Genomic DNA, 25,745 nt, shown 5'->3' on the forward strand with positions numbered 1-25,745 from the left:
AATAGAATAAAGAAGATGTTAGCCTCCTAGACACCAGCTAGAAGTCAGCAATGACTTCAGTATATTCTTTACTTACAGGCTAACATACCATTTACCAGAAGGTGAGAGAAGCTACAAGAAGAATTACTATTCTGAACCTAATTCTAACCAACAAGGAAGGCCTATATCATGGAATAGAAACTAGCAGTTATGTGTTCATAGTCTTTCATTAGTATACAGTGGGCATTGTTAGCTATGTGCTAAGGTTAGGAAATTGAACTATAATATTGTAAATGGAACCATTGCGGTGGAAGACAAAGAGAATGACTGAGAACATACTTTTACTGTTACATACACACACATGATTGGTAATATCCCTAAGAGGATATGATTAAGGTTAAAATGTGCTGAAGCAGGTTCCCAAATAGTAATAATAAGAGCATTATAAAGCTGGCATTAATAACAAGAATAGGAAAAAAAGTGTCTGATTCAAAGCTCTGACCACTGGCTAATGACATTTGAGAAATTCCATCACTTTTTATTCTGTTCTTATATCTGCAAAGATAGTTATTTTCAGAATGAAATCAATCTTTGACAGTGTTTTCCAAACATCCCTGATTAAAACTGTCACTTGGTTCTTATTCAAAATACAGACAAAGAAGAGCCTTATGGGGGAGACTAGAATTGAAGGTATCAGTCTGAACTCAGGATATCTAAAATTTGTGCATATAGATATTATGTACATTTGTAGGTGAATGTGTTTATATACTTGCATGCATTTCCAAGCTTGGTCCACTAAATGGCAAAAAATGCAGAGACATCCTGGTCATAGCAAACATACCCAGCACCTAGATCTTTGCCTTGAAGTATTTACTGTATTTGCAGTAAGTATTTACTGCCTCTGAGAAACTCTAGGGTTCCTCATGGAAGTGGCCAATTCTGGGTCTAGGACAACTTGTTATGATAGAAGGTGGGAAAATCTTCAAAAAGACAACAGGGCAGGTCTCGAGGACACCAGAGCCCAAGCAGCAGTTCCCACTGGCCAAATCTAGAATAATTTGAGGACCAAAATGTTAACTAATTATTTGTATTTATTGTAAGGAATTGTTAGTATATTTTTATGGAATTATAATAACGGATTAAATCACTTAAAAATCCTACCTTAAAATTAGTTATAAATAGATAAATGGGAAGAAGGAAAGTTCCTTGCTTACAGTAGAATGCCAGAGGCTGACTGGAGGGATGCTGGAATTGGAAAATCATTTGCAGCCATCATGGTAGGATCAGATTAAAGATGATTAGGCACAAATCATCAATGGATACTAAATTAGCAGCAATTTTTTGATGAAGAACAGGATATTTGCATTATCTTAAAGTGTATCTGTACAAGGCTGCTCATTAGTTTAAAAAACAGAAAAGGTAATTATACATGGGAGAATTCAGGCAACACTTACACTAGTATTCCTGAGGGACAGATGGACATTATGTACCTCCTGATACTGTACCCAGAGGAGGACACAGTGTTACTTATGCAGTGTTCTAATTATGAGGAAACATCAGGGACACAAAATGAGGACATTCTAACAAAATGTAGGAATAGGACTGTGTTCTTTAAAAATACCAATATCATAAAAGATAAAGAATGGCTTTGGAAAATATTCCAGATTAAAGGAGGCTAAAGATAGCTAAATACAGTATCCCATGCTAGGCTGTATCCTGTAATGGATGAGGGAAACTACAATAAAGGACTGACTGGATTGAAATGTGAATGGCAAACTGTATAAAATATTGCATCAAAGTAAAGTTATGAAATCAATAAGTATGTTATGATTATTTCTAATTTTAGGAAATATAAAATGAAGTATATAAGGGTAAAAGACCATGATATATGCAGTATATCCTCAAATGTTTCCCAGAAATGTTCATGTGTGTTATGGAAGCAGAGATACAAATGATAAAGCAATTAACTATAATGCTAATAATAGGTGAATCTAGATAAAGAATATATGTGTGATGTTTGTGCTGCTTTTTATTTTGCAACATTTTATGCATTTGAAGTTATTTTTAAATAAAAAGGTACAAAAGGGAAGTACAAAGAAAAGTTTTCCCTCCCCTGGAGAGTCTAGTCCAGTGGATCTGAGATGAACCTGTGGATTTATATTTTAAGAGTTGCCCCGGTGATGCCATCAGGGAGTTTTGGGAAGCACTGCTTAAGGCATTTTGAAGGACAAAAGAGGTGTGTAATAAGTGAGAAGTGGGCAAAAATTATTATTTCTTTAAAAGGAGATTAAAATTCATCTAACATGAAGTCAATGTTAGGCAACATACTAAAGTAAATTATTTAAAAGTATACATTTCCACAAAGATGGGGGTGGACCTCATGAAAATTAAAGGGAGCTCTAGAGGAAAAAGGGACCAAGGGTAGAAGTGGGGAGGGAAGAGAGGGAGTGCTGGGGAGTGATATTGGCCAAATTATATTATTATGTTGTGTACATGTGCAGATACGTAACAACAAATTCCATCAAAATGTACAGCTAGGGGCTGGGGTTGTTGCTCAGTGCTAGAACTCTTGCCTAGCATGTGAGGCACTGGGTTCAATCCTTAGCACCACATAAAAACAAGTAAATAAAAGAGGTATTGTGTTCATATACAACTAAAAAAAGTATTTAAAAAAATGTACAACTATAATGCACCAATAAAACAATAAGAACAAAAGTGGTAGAATATTTCTGGGTTCAATCTCCAATACTGAGGGGGGTGGGGGAGCAGAAACCAGGGGCAGGAGATGTAGCTTAGTATTAGAGCATGTGCCTAGCATGTACAAGGCCTGGAATCAACCCCAGCACCACCCCCCAAAAAAAAAAAAAAAAAAAAAAATGTTGTCACTTCTAAAGGAATTTATTTTATCTAAGCATTAGGTCTTTCTGCACCTCCATCATATAGATTGTAAATCAGGAAAATTACAAAATTTTAAGGATTATTGATATTCTTATAAAAGCCAAATCCAAAGCATTACATGATAGCTGTAATGTAATTCAAACAGCCCTATGGTTTCATATCTCACTGCATACCTCTGAAACTACATTAACCAGACATACAGTCCAAGTCTTTGAGGGTCTTTATGTGCATTTTACACTGAAATAGTTACTGAAGTGTCATCCCTATGCTAGCAGCATCAGCACCTTGTGGGGACTATTACAAAAGCAAATTCCCAGACCCATCTCAGAACTTCTGAATCAGGAACTCTGGGGTAGAGCCTAGCAATCTGTGTTGACCAAGCCCTCCCGGTAATTCCAATGCATGTTGAAAAGTGGAAAACGATAGCACAAAATCATAGAAGTAAAACTCGTGCATTCCTCCTTAGAAGAAATGCAGCTTATAATCCTTCCACATTCTACCACCTCATCTTATTCTGCTCTTTCTTCATTGACTGGATATATTTCAGCAGACGTGATATGTGGTTTCAATAGTTTTAACTAGATGTCAGTAATATGTTATAGAGTTCTGAGATATCAACAAAGAGTACTTCATGCCTTCATTCCTGTCATTTTTATCCCTGCACAATCATAAAATGCTCAAATGATTTACATTTATATCAGCAGGTAAAGAATGAATGTTCAATAAAATTTGATGGAGGATATTTGTCTCTTGATATAATAACAAGATTGAAAGTAGATGCAGCAAATACTAATCTTTGTATCAGAGTAGCAATCGACACACTAAGATATACTGATATGAGAAATAGAACATCAAGCAGAATATAATCAAAGAGAAGTAAATCATGATAGGAAGATGAGAAAACTGCCTTAAAACCAAGTCAGGCCCCAGTATAGGTCTGAGTAACAAAAGAACCTTATTCAAAATCTTATGGAATATTTCAGTAATACTTGTTGATGCTTAATTTCATATAAAGCAGTTTTACAAAGAAAAATTAAAAGATACTTTCTACTTATAAACCTCTAAATTTAAAAAAAAAAAAACCCTGCTTTTTAACCATAAAAATCAACTTTTTACTCGTTTAATAAATATCACCAATATAATGAAGATTTTAGAATATCAAGTATGTTAGTATATCACTTATAAACTTACATACTCATTTTCTAAAATTTAGTATGACTAAAAATCACAAAGCACAAAAATTTGGAATTGCATATATATAATAAGTTGCAATGAGGAAGAAATTTCCAGGGGCCTTTGGAAACCTAACTGGAATCTTCATGGAACTTTTTAATCTGTAGAACTGCTGCCTCCTATAGTTGATTTAATGACATAATGGATCTTTGTGGATAATATCTGCATATATATTCTGTAGTGATGATTAGGACTGAATATTACATATATCTTCATTCCTGCAAGGTTGTAAGTCAACTGAGTTAATTCTAATAATCTAAGTATATTAGGTCAGTATTATTTGTTTCTCTTTATATATTTTAGCTTAGAAGTGAAGCTTATAATACTCAGTGATAACTCTAATATATTTTCTTATTTCACACAGCTAGTTAAAGGCCTTCAGCAAGAGCTGAATCGATTATATTCCCTTTTCTGTTCTCGGAATCCAGACTTTGAAGAAAAAGGGGGTAAAGTCTCAATAGTGTCCCACTCCTTGGGATGTGTAATCACTTACGACATAATGACTGGCTGGAATCCAGTTCGACTCTATGAACAGTTGCTACAGAAGGAAGAAGAATTGCCTGATGAACGGTGGATGAGCTATGAAGAAAGACATCTTCTTGATGAACTCTATATAACAAAACGACGGTAAAATAGCCTCATCCATTGAAAGAATTTTTAATGTCTGTATGGAATTACTAGACCTCCTAGAAGAAAACTTCAGAATTTCCATGAAAAGAAATTATACATTGTTTAGGATACAAAGATTACTAGATAACATCCCTAATCAAGCTAGAGACTGTTGATTTTCATGTTAATTATATGTATTTTCCTATAGCATTAAATAGTTTTGGAATCCTCCTGATTTTCCTTCCATCTTTCCTCACAAGTTACTAGGAGTTAAATCTAAAACTGATCCCAGCCTGAGTCAGTGCATAAGAACCCTTATTAAAGATCTTCACTGGTTTGTAGATTGTAGTTTTAGTGGTCTATAGAGGCAGATCTCTACCTTTTTTCTTATTGTTCTGGAAACAATTTTAAAACACTTTTTCTTGGAAAGATGTTTTTAAATATGTTATATAAACATAATTGTATATATTATATAATTATAAACAGATGTTATTTAATCATTTGTGGCCTTCCTGATACTATCTTTTAATTCTTTGCTGCATTCTCTCTAGTTAATAACCCATCTTCTTTGTTCTCTTGATGACTACATTCATCTGATACATTCTGATAAAACAATGAAAAACCATTCATTTTGATAGTATTATATAAAGACAGCTGAGTTAATTGACTATAATTTTATTCAGGAAGCTTTTTTATATTTTAGTCTTAGGGAAGGTATCCAAGAATTTCCTTTAAGATCTTATTAAGAAACAGAGGATAGACAAGTAAATATTTTAGTATCAAAGTAATTGATAGTTTTGAAAGAAAATGTCATATCTGACAAGACTCAGCTTTTTGTTTGCATTCCCCGATACTGGGGAATCAAACCCAGAACCTCACACATGCTAGACAATTGCTCTACCACTGAGCTATACCCCAACCCCTACAGCAGCATTTTAGGTGAATAAGTCCAATTAAATTTTGTTGAAAAACAGGCAGAAAATTAACTATAGTTTATTTTATTTTTTGGCGGGGGGTAACTTAGTTCCATGGTTTATTAAGTATAAGTTAGTAGGGAAATTGAAATGAGAAAAAGATGAAATAACCCAAATATTCATCAACAGAGAAGGGTCAAACTGTGATTTGTCATATGATGTTATAAAAATTGAAGTAGGACAGGAAGCAATGAAATGAAAAGAACTCTTAAGATTCATTTAGGAAAGGACATTTTAAAAAGAAAAGATAATGGACAAATGAGTATTAACCATATGGTGTAATTTTTTTTAAGATATGTATGTGCATATATATATATATATATATATGTCTGATATTTTACTAAAAAAAAATTACTATAAAAATAAAGATGGATTGGGTTTGTAACTCAATGATAGCATTTGCCTAACAGGCCCTGGATTCAATCCCCAGCATGGTGGGGGTGGGAGAATTACTAATAGCAGGTGTCAAGTGAAGTGGTGTTTTTATCTTTATTTTATTTATTTTTTTCTTTGATATGATGCTGAGGATCGAACCCACTGCCTCACACATGCTAGGCAAGTACACTGAGCCCCAACCCCAGCCTATGAGAAGAGTTTTGAGTCATTGTTTTTATAAAATATTGTCAACAGGAATTATTGTTAGGGATTGATAAAGTGTCATCATTTGCTTCTTTATAGACATTTTAATAAGTGTCTAATGAGATGCTAACCCTTAATGATACATTATAAGTGTGTTTGTGTGTATAATCTCATGCCACTTCCTAGGCTGAGGGAAATAGAAGAACGGCTGCATGAATTGAAGGCATCGTCCATAACACAAACACCTGCCTTAAAATTTAAGGTAAGGAAAAAGTGATCAGTTTTTTATTATCTTGATATTTTTTAAACATTTAAATATGACTATGATGCAAATGAATGTTTAATCATGAATGTTATTGAACACATTTTCTGAGATGGATACTGTCAGTTTATGGGTTTTACAAAGAAAAGAATGGACAAGATAGTTCTTCAGCCTTCAGGGTATAACAAAGTATTATTATTATTATTATGGTTCTTCAGCCCTCAGGATATAACAAAGTATTATTAGTGTATTAGTGTCATCAACAGTATACAAAATGATACATATACAGGAGAGGGAAGTTTTAATATTGCTTTAATATCGCAAATGTCTAGCGCACTACATTACATCTTCTTTCTCATATCACAAAGGAATGATATTTATATTTAATCTCTGAGTAGATTAGATTTGACCAAGTGAAAAAAAAATCAGAGATGCTATTCTGCATAAAAGGAACAGTATAAACAAAAGTGTGGAGGGATATAACTTGATAGTACCTCAAGAAACACCAAATAATATAGAGTAGCACAGAATAAAAATAGAGATCTAGGAAATATAAATATTTACTATTTAGAATTAACAAATCTTAATGACCAACTAATGGTCAGTGGTGAGAAAAAATAAGTGGAAGTATAAAAGCAGTGATCCAGGAATGGAAAGCTGGAACTTCAATCAATGAAGAGTATATGACAAGAGCCCAAGACACAGATTCACAGGATTGGTTTGGCTGAAATTCTCAGGACTTAGCAAGGGGACTATAAGCAAGCAGGAATAGTTAGAAATAAGAAATTTATGTCTGAGATGGGCAGTGGGAACCATTTCAGAGTTTTTGAACATCAGAATGACCTGTAAGAAGCTGGGGCTCAGGAAAATATAAGGTAGCAGAGAGATGTTGGCATTGACAGGTCTGTTGGGAAAGATACACCCTGTAGCTAAACAACAAACAGCTGTTTGTAGTAGTAAGTGGAGGATGCTATGAATTTCCTAGGACTTGCTTCCTTTTGAATATATGTTCATGTCTAGTGTATTACATTACCTCTTCTTTCTCATATTCCAAGAATTTAAAATACAGGTTTAACGTGTGGAGTAATGCAGAAAATTTTCTTAAATGGATTTATTGACTCTATTGATTTACAAAGTTTTTTTTTAAAATACATTAGAAGATCATATGGTAGGGCTGGGATTGTAGCACAGTGGTAGAGTGCTTCCTTAGCATGTGCGAGGCACTGGGTTCAATCCTCAGCATTACATAAAAATAAATAAAATAAAGGTCAACAACAACTAAAAAAAATTTTTTAAAGAATCATATGGTAAACTTGTAACATTCATTTAAAGAGCAGTCTTTGGAATTACCTAAACCTAGAATTTATCATTATATAATTAATAAATTATCATTATATAATTAATGCTAACTGTATAAAATTGATCTGGTAGAAAAAGTACACTCTTCTATTTTATGTTCTGGGTGTTTACAAGTTGGGTATGATCCATTAAATGTGTAAGGATCTCAGAATTCAATACCACATTACTAGAATACATATACTATAATTGAATATCTTTCTGAAACATAGTCATATATAGTCTTAATATGGGTTTTTAGTTGTTATTTAATTAGAGAAATGATACAGAAACTGAATTTAGAAATAAATATCTAATGTATTGGCAAATGACATTTGCCAGTTTAAGAGTCCAGGAACTTAAAGGGAGCAGAAGTTTTCATGCCTATAGTCAGGAGATGGATTTACTTTCAGAATACTGCTGTTAGTTCTGTCACAGTTGACCTCTGAACTTAAAAGAGAAGAATATTAACAAGCATCAGTGTAGAGAATGAAAACTTTGTTCTGGCCATTGGGTGTTCCCCTAACTAGTTATCTAATGTTAGAGAAATCATTTAACATTCCTGAATTTATCTTTTTGTTCATCCCTGAACAAAGATGTTAAACCAAATGTGTAAAACTCTTTTTTACTCTTAAAATTTTTGATGGCTAACAGATATCACTAAAGCTGTTATTACCCTTTTATGAGAGAATGACCCCTTTGTTTATCAAACTGCAATCTCATCATTATCAAAAGGATAAGTTGTTTATTCTAGGTATAACAGTTGAGCAAGCATTTATGAAATGTCTGACAGATATGTGAAGCAGTTTGATAAGTAGAGCATACGTGTGCATATGTGTAATCACTATATGCATCAAGCAGAAAGAATTTACATGACTTTCTCTTGTGCGACTATTTTTTGTATCTTTTTTGATACTACTTTTCTCAAGTTTTAGAAGAAATGAATGTTATTCCATTCAAAACTTAGTATTATCCTCTGTGACTCTATTACTTAAAATGCTTTTTCTTTGGGCTGGGCATGTAGCTTAGTGGTAGAGCACTTGCCTAGCACGTGTGAGGCCCTGGGTTCAATCCCCAGTGTCACAAAATAAAATAGAAGGCTTTATTTTTAATTTTTATCTACATAAGTAATTTTTATCAACCTTCAAACATGTTGAAAATCATCCTTTAAAAAATATGTATGTATATGTAAATTTTTTGATGGGTGTGGGAGAAAAATCATTCCAGAGTCTGTTGAGAAGGATTAAAGGTGTATAAAATTAGAGGCAAGGCCTCTGTCACAATATAGTTCAGATGACAGGTGATGAGGTGGAATGTTCGGGTTAGAATCTGTTAGAGTGACTTATTGAATTTGGGAGTGAGAGGGAAGGATGAATGTGGGATCTTACTCATCAAGACAGGACATATGAGAGTTTAGGTGGATTTGGGCAGGAAAGATGTTATATTCTCTATTTTACCCAGTGCTGTTGGCCACCCAGATTTCCTTGAAACCCTCACTTCCCTTGTCTTCCATGATCCCACTTTACCACCCTGTCCCTTTCTTCTTTTTCCTATCTCTTTTGTAGCTTCCCTTCCACCTGCCAATTAAATGTAGATACACGTTCTACATATAACCCTTTTCTTATTCTTTGCACTTCCTAGGCAAGCTTACTGTTATTTTAGTTTTTACATGCTGCTTCTATGATGGTGATACATAGACTCGGATAACACATCTTCTGTATCTCTTACCCCAAAATTTTAACTACATATTACATGTTACAGATACCTCAAACTTATTGTGAACAGAAATGGAATTTACCTGGAGATTTCTATTACAATTAATGGAACCATTGTCCTCTCAGTCAGGCAGACCTAAATCTTGTGAATTGTCTGTCGCCATTCCTGATCCCCATCTCCATTCCATAATATTATCTCACTCTGTCCTCATATTTCCATTTATGAATGGAACAGCTTGTCCTGCCTTATTTAAGATAATCTCTTGCCTCAACCTTTTCAGTATATTTCTCAAAGTCAGTAATCTCTCAATTTTTTAATTCATCCATACACTACTATCAGGTTTATCTTCTTTTTTTTTAATATTTATTTTTTAGTTTTCGGTGGACACAACATCTTTATTTTATTTTTATGTGGTGCTGAGGATCGAACCCAGCGACCTGCGCATGCCAGGCGAGCGTGTTACTGCTTGAGCCACATCCCCAGCCCCTCAGGTTTATCTTCTAATCAGACAAATCCTTTTCTTCACTACCTGTAAAATTAAGCCTGACTTCCTTTTTTTTTTTTAGCTCAATTTTCTTAATCTAACAATGACCTGAGCATTATCATCCTTACCTGCATTTGTTCCATACATAATTTTTCAGTCATTTAATAGAATATCTATTTCTATTCTCAAAAATAAGGACTTCCCCTTCCTCTTTAGTTCATGTGCGTCTGTCATTCTTTTCAGCTCTAGTGTCCCAACCTCATCTGTAGAAATTCTTTTCATTTTTACTGTTTACTGCAAATACTGCCTGTCTCTTAGAGCCTTAAGAGTTAGAAATTAATAATTCCTTTCTTCACTCTTTTATGGCACTCTTTCCACTTGTTAAGCCCTTATTTTATTCTTCATAGGATTGCAAACTCAGAAGAACCTCTTACTAGTCCTTTAGATCTTGACCCATTCACAATACCTAGCATATTCATACAAAGTAGTAGCTCAGCAAATCTTTGAGTATAATGAAACACAATGAAATGGTCTTCTTTCTCCTTAGTTTTCTTCTAATTATATTTTGGCTTTTGTAAGATTTGAAAATAATGAAATCCTTCCTGAAACAGATTGTTTTAGAGTGATAAATGGTTGACATATAATTAATAAGTAATTCAGATACCATTTGAACAAAGCTTTTTAAAAACAAATATACTTAGAGATAATTTTGTTATTTATATTTCACTATTTAACATGTTATGTCCAAATTCTGTTGAAAAATAACAATCATTTTTAAAATTTAGGATGCCTTATTCATTTTAGGTTGAGAATTTCTTCTGTATGGGATCCCCACTAGCTGTTTTTTTGGCATTGCGTGGCATCCGCCCAGGAAACACTGGAAGTCAAGACCATATTTTACCTAGAGAGATTTGTAATCGGTTGCTAAATATTTTCCATCCTACAGATCCAGTGGTGAGTTATAATGTACATTTTTTTCTCAATACTAAATTATTCCTTAAACAAAATCTATAGAAAACCTTGCCCCAGGTATCACTGAATTTACAAAAAGAGTTTATCTGATTTATTGCAAAAATTTATATTCTTTGGGTCTTGGTTCATTTAGAGCTCATGAAATAAAATACTTCAGAAATCGTCTGTTTATGTTGTAATATAAGGACATAATGTTGCCCCTGGCCAATTAATACAAGAGGTAAGGGTCTACCAGACTTTCAAACCTTAAACATATTGTGTTATCAATAATTAGGAACGAGAAATCTTAAAAATCCTGATTTTTAAATACCTTTTTCTCCTACACATGTTCCAGTATTAGAAGGTTTTATAGATCCCCTTAAAAATAAAAATATTCAGATATTAAATATGAAAAAGTGAAACTATTTTAGCCTAATAGAAATGTTGGATTTTTTCCATTCTCCATTTTATTTGTGTTGTAAATAATGATTTTTAATGTATACACATTCCAAGGATCTTGCATCTAGGTAAACTGTGTAATGCCAAATAAGATTTTTTAGACAAGAAAAATACTCTGGGCCAGGGATGTAGTGCATTGGGAGAGTGTGCTTAGCACACAAGAGGCCCTGGTTTCAGTCCTCATCCCAAACAAAACAAAACAAATATGATTCCAAAAGTCCTTTGGGAATGAAGGCTAGGAATAACTAAATAGTAAAACAAACAAAATGGCATTCATTCTCTGAATAGTAGCTTTTGTTATAACTCTGTGAATTCTTTCAAATAACCCTTAGCCAGTACCAACTAATATGCTATTTACTAATACTCAAATATTAGAAAATCTCCCATATACTGCCATATTTAAGAAACAAACTTCACCTGGAATTAAATAACTGGAAATAAACTTCAACTAGATACATCTGGGAGTCTCTGATGTTAGACTCAAATATAGACTACACAATCTTGGCTAAGTCATTTCTGAGCCTGTATCTAATGTATATGATGCAGTTAATAATATTTTACCTTACAGGGTTGTTTTGATTAAGTAAAATGTGTGAAAGTACCCAGCTAGACAATAAGCATTTCATTACTGTATGTTCATCTTACCATTTTTTTATAACGTGAAAATGCATTTGAGTTTATAGCTGAACTGTGAGCCCTTTTCTTAATATGTTAAATTTGTATTTTTTTGTTTGTTTGTTTGTTTGTAGTAGGGCCAGAACCTTTCACATGGTAATAAGCACACTGAGCTATATCCTCATTCCTGTGATCTTTTTTACATTAATATGTTAACTTCTTTTCATTGTTTGTCAGAACTGTGCTAGGCGATTTTTACAAGTATTATCTGTTCTACTTCACATCCCTGTAAGGGGAATGCGATCCTTTCTAATCAGGAAACTAAGGCTCTGAGATCTTGTGACCTAACAAGTATCAGTTAATAAGTAGCAGAGGCCAGAATATAAACTTGGAGGATTCTGATGCTACTACATCCATTGACTTTTCTGCTACATCATCCCAGCTTTACATTGGGCAAATAGTCTTTTTTTTTTTAATATATATAATTTTTAGTTGTAGATGGATACAATGCCTGTATTTTATTTATTTTTATTTGGTGCTGAAGATCGAACCCATTGCCTCACATGTGCTATGCAAGCGCTCTGCCACTGAGCCGCAACCCCAGCCCTGAGCAAATAGTCTTTTGTTGGCATTTAATTTATGCTGTTACTATATTAATCTATTTGAAAATCAAGTTTAATAAGAGATTCTAAAATATATAAAATTGACCTTATTTGTTGTACTCCATGTTAGCATTTACTTCATTTTATGAGACTGTCATAAATCTAATTTTTAGATATCAACATAATAAAATTAATCTATACCTCTAAAAAATGAATTAATGAACACTATTATCCTAGACTAACTCTTATTTTTTTTTCATAATCTAATCATTAAGGGTGCATATTAATAGCCCGGGCACATATTATTAACAGTGAACAAATAAAAAATACATGTTTGAAATATCTGCTTTTTAAATATCATCTACTTAATGTAAAATAGTATAAAAATATACATTGTCTTAATATTCAAGCATTGTGCATTAATGTTGTGTTTCTTTGAACTTTTTTAAAATCAAGGCTTATAGATTAGAACCATTAATATTGAAACACTACAGCAACATTTCACCTGTGCAGATCCACTGGTACAATACTTCAAATCCTCTACCTTATGAGCATATGAAGCCAAGTTTTCTCAACCCAGCAAAAGAACCTACCTCAATTTCAGAGAATGAAGGCATTTCAACCCTACCAAGCCCTGTGACCTCACCAGTCTTATCCCGCCGACACTATGGAGAATCTATAACTAATATAGGCAAAGCAAGCATATTAGGTAATTTCTCTTTTAAGCATTTTTTATTCATGACTATAAGCATATTTTTATAGATATTAAATTTGGGAAACTTGGAAATACTTGGTGTATTTATTAAACTTTCAATAGCTAATCTCCTAGAATTAACTACCCTCCAACTGCCAGTTGAGGACCAAAAGTTCTAAAGTGCACTGATTAGATCAGAGCCTGAAGTTTTATGTGAGATAAGAAGAATGCATACAGAAAAAGCTTAGTTCTGAGAATCAATTTCATCATTTTAATCTGGACCATATCACCTACTAGGAGATTTGGAGCAAATTCTGTAGTTTTTAATGTTCCACTTCCTCTTCTGTGAAATGTGTTGTAAGAGCCTCCCCTCACCCAGTCCTCTGATCTGTTCTATGTCTCTTGAACTGTGCTTCCTGAGAGCCACAAGGACATTTTGAATGATCTCCAGTACTAGTGCAATGTTTGTATCACTTAATTCTGTGCTTGAATTTGTTCATTGCTTTTGGTTACAAGCGGCCTTAATACAAAATGCCACAAGATGGCACTAGAAATGAGCTTTGTCTACTAGGCTCATTTGATGTTTCACTTGGTCATAGGCACAGATGGTTTATTAATGGATTTTTATAATATATCTGCTTAACTTCAGTAGTAAGTATATCTGTCAATAGTAAATTGATACCATGTCAATGGCATGGTTCTCTTATTAAAGTTTTTAATCTTGCTAAATATTTCAATAATGGTGATCACTTAAATAAAATAACATCGTTATTCCTTTGTTTATATTCCTATAAGCTGGACTCCTAGAGTTTATACAACTCTCCTTCTTTTTAACACCACTTGTATTTAGAAACCTACAGGATAAATTGTAATTTTCTTATGTCTCCACCCTGGAAAAGCATGACTAGGACTTGGTCCCTCTGCCAGTTGGCTGCAATTATGGGTGGTGCTCTTCAGCTTAGTGTGTGGTATGTTTCAACAAAATGACTACCCTGTTTTGTAAAATGCAGGAGCTGCTAGCATTGGAAAGGGGCTTGGAGGAATGCTGTTCTCAAGATTTGGACGTTCATCTGCATCCCAGCCATCGGAGACATCAAAAGACTCAATGGAAGATGAGAAGAAATCAGTTCCTTCTCCTTCTACTACCACCGTGGCAACCCAGACCCTTCCACATAGCAGTTCTGGCTTTCTTGATTCTGCATGTTAGTTCATATAGTTCTTCCATTGAGTTTATACTGCTGTCTTTTTAAAACTTGAGAAGAGCAGGACATTTTAAGATATTAGCACTAGCTCAGATCTAAAGCATACCTTAACTTAAAAAAAAAATACTTTCCTCCTCCTTATATTTTTAAGGTTACTTTCCATGTAAATGCAGTTTCTGTTTCTGCATTGGTAAATTGATAGTTAGATCATTAATAATCAGGGCCTTGTGGTACAAGGCTCTAAAATATCAAGTATAAACAAATCTCTTTGGGGAAGTACCCCTGATTTTTATAAAGTTGATTTTTATAAATATGGTCTTCTCAGTCTTAAAAATTGCTTCAAATCTATGATGTATCTGGTCTGAAACTTTTTAAAACTGCTCTGCCGGAGCCATCCTCCTGCTAATTCCACGTTCCCCTCATCTAGCCTAATTATGAGACCTTCAAAGCTTAGAATTTTTATTAGTTCCACTGTATGGCTTCCAGTCCTGTCCCAGTTGGGCTTAGCATGAGAATAGGACTTTAATTTTTTCTAATGAACTTATAAAGTTTAAAATCTTGAAAAATTATGACTCACTTATGTACTTAGTATATACTCAACATCCAAAAAATCTGAACTTGAACATTATTTTTAAGTGTTCAGTAAAATAAAACTAATAGTCAAGGCCTTTTTTTCCTTTGAGATGTATAAAAGGAAATGTAGATTCTGGAAAAAAAATACACACACACACACACTTATATACATTCTAAAAATGTTCTATAACTATAGAAAGAGGGACAATTGCCTTCTCTAAAAAAATTTTAAACATATTTCAGTTACTTGTATCATTGTGTTCTTTCTGTGTCTGGTGCTCTGAATTTTAAAATTACCAGCATTCATTGCCATCCATAAAACTTGCTTAAAAAGGAAGCAAGTTCAAGTTTAATGGTCTAAAGAGGATGGATATTTCCTGCAGCCAGCCCCACGCCAGCGTAAATTGTTAGTAGGGTTGTACATTCCTAACTAGGCAAACAGCATTTTTTTTTTTAATTTGTTCTTATTAAGAACTGAAAACATGATTGCATGTCTTTTGAATCCTTTCTAGAAAATTCTTCTTAAACTTTAGTATTTGTATATAATAGTTAGTTTTCCTGTAAGAGTTTCTATACTATTGCTGATTTCAGTTGTCATTTTTACTTAATATCAAAAATGTGATTGTGAAAACAAAATTTTGTCATGACATGCAGGTGTCAAAAGATCACTCTAACTTCTAAAGAAAATTAATTTCAAAGAATTTTGTGACCTGACAGTTAAATCACAGTTCTTTGTAATGCTATTAAAATACAAGAGTGATGCTAATTAACAGAGTAAATGAGGAAACAAGAAAAGCACACTAGGAGTTGAATCCCAGAAAAACGGTAATGAAAACATGTAATCTATAGGATCCAAAGGAAGGAAACTGCTTCAGTTTGTTGTTTCTCAGGTCTTTTGTTTGGGGGTTTTTTTGTCTCTATTTAACATATTAATTTCAAGATGATAATAGAGAAACCTTCTACTTCTAGAACATTCCATAAAGATACTTGGCTTAACACATATTCTGCCATTCTTGCATGTAAATTCTTTGCTTGTCCTAATGGTAAATTCCTTGTCTTCCTTTGTCTCAACTAAATCTGAGTTAATCATGAGTCTTAATTACATATATTCATCTCTAGAAGACATGTCACTATTAAAATTGGACAACTACTACCAAAATAGGAGTCTACCTTTTAAAGCAGATCCTCAGAATAGGCTTAATTCTTTGACTTGCTTCAATAACATACCGTTTTATGTAATTTTTGACTTAGACAAATTTCTTACATCATAATTGCTGTCTTGGCTTTATCTTGTAAATCAAAAAATAGTTCTTCCTTAATCTTCTTTCTGAAATTTGGTGGTTGTGATTAGGTGATTGCCTCAGTTCTTCTGGATAACCTTTCTTCTGAAGCTACTCTCTCTCTTGTTGTCCTCACTGTTTTAGGGTAAGAAGGCAACAGACTTCGAATTTGTGGTCAGTCAGGGCTTTTGTCTTTGAAGAGTAATGTGGTCAGTTGAATCAGTGTTTCATCAAATTGAAGCATCTTATACATCTATTATATATCTATTCTTTGTTTCTTTTAAAAAGTCTAGGCTTCTTTTCAAAAGATTTATGGTTTCATTTCTTGTGTCCTTCTGTGTTTGTAAAATAATTATGAAAGGAAAAGATCTGTTTCTTTTAGCATTGCTCTGGGTTGGAGCCTAAATTAGCTGTAAATGTGGGGACCATCTGGGTAATAATAAATTATAAAATTATATTTCAAAGTTAATTATGCTTGCATTTTTCATGAAAAAGCGCTTCACAAAAACCAAGGGGTATACTTCCTTATGTACATTATATAGTCAGCTTATTTGGAAGTATTGTTCTAACTTTTGACCACTGCAACATTGAAGGCCATTTCTAACCATTAGCCACATCTTTACAGCATCTTGTGTTTTTTTTTTCACAGATTTCAGACTTCAAGAATCGTTCTTTTATCTCCCACAACTTCTTTTTCCGGAAAATGTAATGCAGAATAAAGATAATACCCTCGGTATGGTATATGACAGGAATAGCACTCAAAACACTATAAAAACGATCTACCTAATCTTCTGTAATGGAAAAATTGGGTCAAATCATCTGAGATCACCTTCATGTTACCACTATAGACTATTTTATATGTATTTCCCTCCCATATTTTCTAATCTTCCTGAAACCTGGGTATTGATTATCTGCTTAATGTGCTAAAGTATATAATATTCTTGTTATACTCCTATAGAAAAGGAACCTTTTAGATAGGTCTGTTTCTTTCTATCCTTCTTCTATGATACTGGGGATTGAACCCAGGGCCTCAGGCATGCTTTATCACTGAGCTACATACCCAGACCTTTTTTATTATTTTTTTGAGACAGGGTCTTGCTAGATTGCCTAGGATGGCCTCGAACTTGTAATCTCCTGGCTGCAGCTTCCTGAGTAGCTGGGATTACAGATGTGCCACCACACCTGGCTCCTCTTCTTTATTATCCTATCACATCTTAAAAGAGGTTAACTGTTCTTTTCATGTAAATATAAAAAAGATTTCATAATACAAAGAACTTAATCATTCCTAGTTATTTCAGGATTCAGTGATTTTTAACACTTAGGGGGTTGTAAATATATTGATATCTAGTTTCAACACAAATATTTGAAATACTTTAAAGAAGTAGATTCACTTTTAAAAATAGTATTATTGGAGGTAAGAGATACTTTCAGCCTCTTTGTAATTTTATTCACATTCTCACACCAAGAACTAATCTTAACAGTTTAAAATATTTTTATTTTTATTCTCATTCCTTTTTTTGTAGCTTCTCTCTTTCCTGTTTTTAATATTAGATTTTGCCTTTGATTTTAAAAATTACCTTTGTCTTTGGATATTTTAGCTACATTTAATATTACACTCTGCTGATTTTTATAAATTTTTTTAATAGTCAAAAATGCCTTATCAAGTTTTAGTGTAAGAAGCTTTTTTTTTTGGGGGGGGGGGCTTCATAGCAATATTTTGTATTGATTAAATTCAATGAATTCCCCTCAAGAAATGATCTTATGTAGGAGATCTCTCTGGTCCTTGCTGATCAAATTAGCCAGTCACTTTAATAAAGAAATAATTTTATTTGTGCCTTTTGCATTTTCAGTTAGAGGAAGGAAAATTAACCTACTCATATATTTGTCCTATATTAAGAAGCCCAAGCAGTTAGATCACTAATCATATCTGCATCAAACAGATTCAGGTGGCAAGATCTATTTGACTTTCATTTTCTCTTTCCTTGTTTTCACTTAATCCAATACCTTTATTAAATGTTACCATGAGCCAAGATACCATGGTAATCACTAGAAAAGATACCAAGATGAAACAGACTTACAGACTTTAATACCATAACTATTAAATGCTGTCATAAAAATTTAATATTTTATGAAGAGCATATGTCCTAATAGGGAAGGTGCTAGTAGGAAGGTATAGATAATTGCATATCTATAACTTGTGGTAGCATGTGATGAGTCACACCTAACAGGCAGAAATGAAAGGAATCTTGTCAATTCTGAGGAATGAGAGCTGCTTTCACCTGGAGAAATTAAAAAAGACTTTGTGAAAGAAGTGTGGTATGGACATGCAGAAATGAAAAGACATTGCAGGAAAAAGAAACAGCAGGGGCAGAACTAGGGCTGTGAAGCATGGGGGATGCGTAGAGAACTATGCATTAGTTTTCTTGAGAAGAGGAAGGGAGTGGAAGGGGGAGTAGTTCTGAATTGAATATGATTAGAAAAGTTTGTTAACCAGCCTATGTAGAGTCTAACAACTCTGGCTATTTCCTAGAGTTTTTAATACTCAAAAAGTGTGCCTATCTGTGGTCATCTATTGAGAATTTGAATGTCTTCCAGAATACTTTTTATTTTGAGAAAAAAAATTTTGGCAGAGATGACAACTGATTATAAAGCTGATTTTGAAATTTTTGTTAGTATTTTAAAATAAAGAATAGTTGGAAGAACCAATACTTAACAAATTATAAATATTCCTTGCATGTTAAACACTTAACTACATGAAATGTTTAGTTGCTCTGAGGCCACTCAGAAATAAATAACTTGGGATCAAGAACTCTGAACACATAATCTTTCCTTTCTGGGTAATCTTTTACCAGTTATAAAAATGAGAAACTCATTTATATACTTATATAAATGAGTTTATATAACTCATTTATGTACTCCTTATATACCCAACCCTGCTTTGGCCAAGAGCAGGTCACATGGCACATGTGGAGGATGCTGCCATATAGAACTCCACTCCCTTGGGAATTCCCTGATCTACATAGAAGAGAGATAGGCACAGGCCTACCAGTTCCATTCATTTTTCCACACGACCAGATTGTATGGAGTAAACCTTTTAAGGAGGATGAGGGACTGGAATAGGTTCATAAGGTATATGCTGGCTACTTAAATTCCCATTTTCATCAGTACAACCCAAAGATTAATAGAAAAGGAGGGGGAGCCAATCTATCAGTGACATTGATTAAAGTTCCTATAGGTGGTAAGAATGACAAGGGCACATGGTATAACAGAACAAAAATTAACATTTGAGTGTCTGTGAAAGATAGTGTTATAAGACAGTAGAAACATTAAAAATAAATTTCAGGGCCACAAAATTAAATAGGAGCCAGAGAACACTTGTAACAGGGAAAATCTCCCTTTTACTTAAAAACAGGAATTCAACTAAAGACTTTGGACTAGAAGCTATGATGCAATGGCATTTGAAAATGAGTTCTTAGTATAACCCAGTATAACCCAGTGGTCCTTACCAATCTTAACACATATGTTTTCCTATCTCTTCTGTTTTTCCTCCTCTTTTTTCTTTGTAACCAGTGTCATCTGGACTTGCCTTCATTATACTTGAGAATTCCAGTTTTCTTCTCTTTTTTCATGTTCCTGACTGTTGTGCTGGAATTTGCCTACGAATGTAATACAAATGTTCATGGAATATATGTTAGAAGGTTAGGACATTCCCACCTCACAAGTCCACATGGATATCAGCTATTTCTGATTTATAATGGATTAGCTTAATTAAATGAAATAGTCATAATCAAAAAGAACTTTGTAAAAAGCCCAAGTCAATGTATTTTACAAGTATCTTCTAGCCTAATTGGTATTTATACCTCTTAATGTAAACCTTTCCTGAATATATTCAGATAAATCCATGAACATTTCTTGTTAGAAAAACATAATTGAATAGCAAAATAATAACTATATGACCTTTTAAAAAAACCTTATTTTATTTGTTTTAATTTTTTTTGTTGTAGTAGTTAAACACAATACCTTTATTTTATTTATTATTTTTATGTGGTGCTGAGGATCGAACCCAGCGCACCTCATACGTGCTAGGCGAGAGTTCTACCGCTGAGCCACAACCCAAACCCCATGTGTAATCCTTTTTAAACTGCCAAATAATATTCTTACAAAATACCCACTTAAAATAAGCATTAAGTAAGCACTTGCTTCATAGAGTGGTAGGATTTATGTGTGTGACTACCAAATTCCTAATATAAAGCAAAACCTAACGTTTTCTCCAGCCTTCTTGATTTTTACTAATTCTTACTTTTGATCATCTTTGGCACTTTGAAGAAAGAGCAGACTTTAAGCAACGTCTGGTTGGTAGTGACTTGATGTTTTTGTTTTATAAGACAGACCCTTCATACCACATGGCTCATGCAGTTTTAAAGGAGTTCCTGAAGATCAAAAAGCCATCTAAATGTTTTCAGTAAGGATTTATCAAATAAGTCCATTGAGATTCTCATAAGAGTCTAGATTTGTTTAAGGGGATTTTTCTTCTAACAGGTATTGTAAGGACCTTATGTAGCTTTTAATAAGAGACTTAATAAATTCATTGAATTTTTTGTGGTGGGGAATACCAGGGATTAAACTCAGGGGCACTCAACCACTGAGCCACATTCCCCAGCCCTGTTTTGATTTTATTTAGAGACAGCATTTCACTGAATTGCTTAGCACCTCTCCCTTGCTAACGCTGGTTTTGAACTTACGATGCTCAGCCTACCAAACCACTGGGATTTCAGGCGTGTGCCACTGCACCAAGCTACTGAATTATTTGAGGACAGCACTATTGTACGCGTAGTCCTTCTCCTAACAATTACCACTGTTCTCCCAGCTTCTCCTGCACAGACACCTAGGGGTTCTAACATTTTAATGAGCACTTGCTGTTTCATGCTGACTGAATGCAGAGTAGGGTGTGTAGTGGTGGCCTTAAGGAAGGAATTCAGTCTAGTAGGGAAAAAACATTTTGACTATGATAAGATGGTTATCTTTGAAGACATAGGCCTCCTATATAAGGAGCCATTGAATGATCTGTTACCCTGCAGTGGGCATTATGCATGCAAGCTTGGCCCATAGTTCTTCAAGGGGAGTGTTTTTATTTAACAGATTGGGAACAAAGAATAAAAGGTAATGCCAGAATTTAAGCCCAGTTCCTTTTACTCCAAAAATGTGCCATGGTGCCTAGTGAATTTTTTTTGGCCGTCTTCCTTTGTTGTTCCATATTGACTTGCATAAACAGAGGAATAGACTCCACCAAATAGAATCCAGTGCTACTGAAGCTCTTTCAGGTGTTTGTTCCATAAGAATAGAGTAAAAGACTTCTTTTTAAAAAGGGCAATTAGAAAAATCATGTTCATTGGCTAAATTTTTACTCTCAACTGTAAAAGTCTATATTGAACTATCTTATTATAATCATTGTTCATTTAACTTCTTTCTTCTTTTTAGTGGAATTGGATCACAGGATCGATTTTGAACTCAGAGAAGGCCTTGTGGAGAGCCGCTATTGGTCAGCTGTCACGTCACACACTGCCTACTGGTCATCCTTGGATGTGGCCCTCTTTCTTTTAACTTTCATGTATAAACACGAGCACGATAATGATGCAAAACCCAATTTAGATCCAATCTGAACTCTTGAAGGACATTAATGATCCAAAACTGATTTTTTTTTCTGTTAAAATATGTGTGTCAAGATATGAAGATTTCAGGGTTAAGTATGTTCCAGTTTTGTTTGGGGCAAGAAATATTTGAATTTAAAAGCACTTTATTTAAAAAAAAAAAACACACATTTTCAGTTCTAAAGAAGTTACTTATAGTTCCATTATTTCGATTATGAATCTGACAGAACTCCCTGCAGAGAATCAAGCAAGACCTGGAAGTGAGGAAGGTTTGGGTGAACTGCATGTAAAGGTTACAAAATACATTCTAATTTCACCAAAATATAAAATCATATTAATGGGTTGAATCTAATGTATTAACCAAAATATGTTATAAGTCTAAAATGTTCAAGGTTCAATGTAGTCTGTAAAGATTACAGTGTGGTATATCATTGTTTTAAATTTTATGAAATCTTCCATTTTCACAATTCCTTTGAAAGAAGAGAAACTAATGCTAAAAAACAATATTTGAGTTGAACTAAAAAGAACAATATTTGAACTACTATATTTATAATTTATGACCTCTGACTAATTGCTTTATTTCAGTGTATGAAACATTACATTTTTTAATGTTTCCTTTGAATTAATTTAAGAACCACATTTAGTTTCTATAGTGTTAAGACCCTTTTTTCTCAGAATTCCATCTTTGTACTCTTCAGATGAACATATAGACACTGTGGTATACTTTCGATATTTTTTTCATTAAAAACTTGTGTTTCATACAACACTAGTTCAGTTTTTCTTTAAGTGAACTTTTTATTATGTCCCATATATCTCAAAGAAAGTAAAATTTTTCTAAACTTGGCAGTACTCCATATTGGGTACATTTCATTAACTTTATTAGAAAACCATTAGACATCTTTGGAATAAGGAATATGAAAACAAAAAAAAGTATAAACATTTATGTGCCAAATATTAACATAGATGAAGGGATCTAGGGCTACTAACAAATTTTTAAAGTATTAAAACAGAGTAGGCACAATGAATCAAGACACTGAGGCCCTAAAAGGGTTTTTCTCAGCCGTGATTGTTTCCACAGTGCTTTTCATCTGGGGAGCTCAAAGGGCTTTAAGAGGTGTGCATTCAGCAATGTGGGTAGTTGCTCCTCCAGGTAAGTAAATGAGCATTGTTTTCATGTTACCTGTTACTACACCAAGGCACCAAAACGTTTAAAGTGCCTTGCATTAGATTACATAGCAAATCAGGACTTGGATGAAAGCAGACCATATTATTTTACATGCTGTTTAAAATTCACATGTGACCTGTTAGTTTGCAGACAATAGCAGAAGTTGAAGAAATGACTGTGTAACCAATATATTACCCTGCATATCCATTCTTGGGTCTTCACACACAAAGAAGTTTTTTTAAAAGAGCGGATAGTAGCCATCTCTGCCACAGCCAACCCTCACTTCTGAGTGCTTCCACTAGGTTCCACTCAAGGTGCTGTTTTTATTTATCTTGCAAGGAATTTCTTAGCTTCCCAGCAGTCACTGTTGGGGGGTAGGGGTAGTGGAGTCCGTCAGTCTCACATCCCACCTCCTCTCTTTATAGGTTAGTAGAACCTCTGGTTTATTCAGAGGCTTTATTCCACACCATCAGTACTATTGGCTGTTTTGGCCTTACATTGAATTCGCACAATATGAAGCACTTCTTTTTAATATTTAAAAAAGTCTGAAGGCTCCATGACCAAGTTCATGACTCAGTAAGAAGCCCTTGCTATAAAAGGCTTTTGATGGTATCTTAGCAAAACTGAAGCAATCCCCTTTTAATTCAGAGTTACCTATGAACTCAGGTCATTTTCATAGCCTGTTTATTTTTTAGGTCTAATTTAGTTCTCAGGAAAATTAAACCCATGTCATATGACTGTCTTTAAAGGTACTTGAACATATGTTGCTGTATTTGGTTTGACACTTAAATGCCCAAGAGCTTTAGGGGTTCCTTCTTAACCACTGCAATGTGAAGAGCCTTTTTTACCTTAAAAGAGTAAGATTCCATCACACATTTTAATTTGATATTGAGAAGAAAAGTAAGTTACCATAACTGAAGGAATATGTCCACTTTCTTTACTTCATATTGGAAAACAGTCAAATTTTACCACTCAGAGTTTACTTGAATTCTTGGAAAGAACAACATTCAAAACCTTCTTTTCAAAATAGATATCCTGGACCACTGGGCAGGTGTTTGTTTCCAATTATTTCCTCGATGAGAGATGGTGATTTTAGTTTTATCGTATTCTTGTTTTCATGTCTCTGCATGTTTATCATGGGATGTACTTGTATATACTCAAGTGATATACAGAGTATGTGTAATTCTGGCTTGATATAGAAGCTAAGTCCGTTACTGAGTAACATTTTGCAACTTTATTCCAGCAAGTACTAAATTGGCCAAAAAAAGTCCTGTTTTTGATACTATTAAAATTTTATTCTCTATTTTGCGTATATGCTATGGTTCTCTTGAGTACTGATCAGATTATTCAACTTTAATCCAAAGAGTAGTTGGAAATTAGAATAAGGAGAATGTTTTGGAATAAATCTTACTTTATTTTACCTTTAAAATTAGCCTTTCTAAGCCTTTTGCTGGTTCATAACTATCTTCAGCAATAATTTTGCTTATAATTCAATATTAACTGTATTTTAGAACATAATCATAAAATAATACTGGGTATTCCAATAACAAGTCCTTTATATGTGAAGCAAGGTTTTTAGGAACCTATGTTTTACTTCTACTAAATTGTCCAATTGGTTTTTTACTCACACAAAAGGCCTCAAGACACAAAAACTTTGATCAATCCTTCTCTCTTCCTCCTTCCCCCCTGCCTCCTCCCTCCTTCTTCCTTCCCCTTTCTCCCTCCCTCCTTCCTTCCCCCCTTTCCCCCTCCGCCTCCCTCTCCTCTCTCATCCTCATTGGATGAGAGCATTCTGGCCTATAAGACATGTAACACATCACATCCCAGTTTTGCATCCCCCAAGAGTCAGAAGGTGCAGGGTCACAGCCCAGGCCACTTGTCAGCTACCTGAGCCCCTTTAAGAGGCTTTAAGTGGAGTCAGACCAAACAATGGAATCTTATGTAAGGTCTAGAGTAGAGTCATTTAATTTCTTTTTTTTTTTTTAAAGAGAGAGAGGGAGACAGAGAATTTTTATTTACTTTTTTAAGCTTTCTGCAGACACAACATCTTTGTATGTGGTGCTGAGGATCGAACCCGGGCCACACGCATACGAGGCGAGCACGCTACTGCTTGAGCCACATCCCCAGCCCGTCATTTAATTTCTTTATAAAAGAGTTATAGAGTTTTGTCTCCTCAGTTACTAATGAATAAGACTTTTGGAAACTTGAGAAAGCCCACTCTAATCCATATCCTTAAAATTGCTTTTTAATGATCTTTCAGTGTTTTGAAAATGGGACTAAAGAAGAAAGGAGATGTTAAGGAAAGGTCAAGGTACAGCTAAAAGAGAATATAGCAATCATATACTGAAAAAAGAGAAACTAGAATCTTTCTAAACAGTGTTGGACCGTTGACTTCTGTGGTTATTCTGAAGTTTTCTATCTCTTCCATATTTTTCTGTCTTTCCTGAGTCTCATGCCTCTGCCAGGAATCTGACAGTACTCTGCCTG

At 34.0% G+C, this 25,745-nt stretch overlaps 1 protein-coding gene across 7 annotated transcripts in view; it reads left to right on the forward strand.

Annotated features, from left to right (window-relative positions):
• Ddhd1 (DDHD domain containing 1) overlaps positions 1-24,561 on the forward strand; it is a 76,600-nt gene extending 52,039 nt beyond the window's left edge. For 4 of the 7 annotated variants that reach the window (XM_058584650.1, XM_046461126.1, XM_046461125.1 and 1 more), the window contains 7 exons: positions 4,475-4,737; positions 6,459-6,534; positions 10,874-11,023; positions 13,153-13,405; positions 14,401-14,592; positions 17,095-17,178; positions 21,924-24,561. In XM_058584650.1, the coding sequence (XP_058440633.1) occupies positions 4,475-4,737; positions 6,459-6,534; positions 10,874-11,023; positions 13,153-13,405; positions 14,401-14,592; positions 17,095-17,178; positions 21,924-22,105 (1,200 nt within the window). In that variant the 3' untranslated portion in view covers positions 22,106-24,561. The remainder of the gene's footprint in view (positions 1-4,474; positions 4,738-6,458; positions 6,535-10,873; positions 11,024-13,152; positions 13,406-14,400; positions 14,593-17,094; positions 17,179-21,923) is intronic. The other 3 variants (XM_058584651.1, XM_046461129.2, XM_046461130.2) reach the window with 1 other exon arrangement.
• Positions 24,562-25,745: the final 1,184 nt, after the last annotated feature.

This window comes from Marmota monax, unplaced genomic scaffold, assembly GCF_021218885.2.
Source record: "Marmota monax isolate L192 unplaced genomic scaffold, Marmota_monax_Labrador192_F-V1.1 WCK01_AAM20220418_F8-fsc00001, whole genome shotgun sequence".
Taxonomy (NCBI): Eukaryota; Metazoa; Chordata; class Mammalia; order Rodentia; family Sciuridae; genus Marmota; species Marmota monax.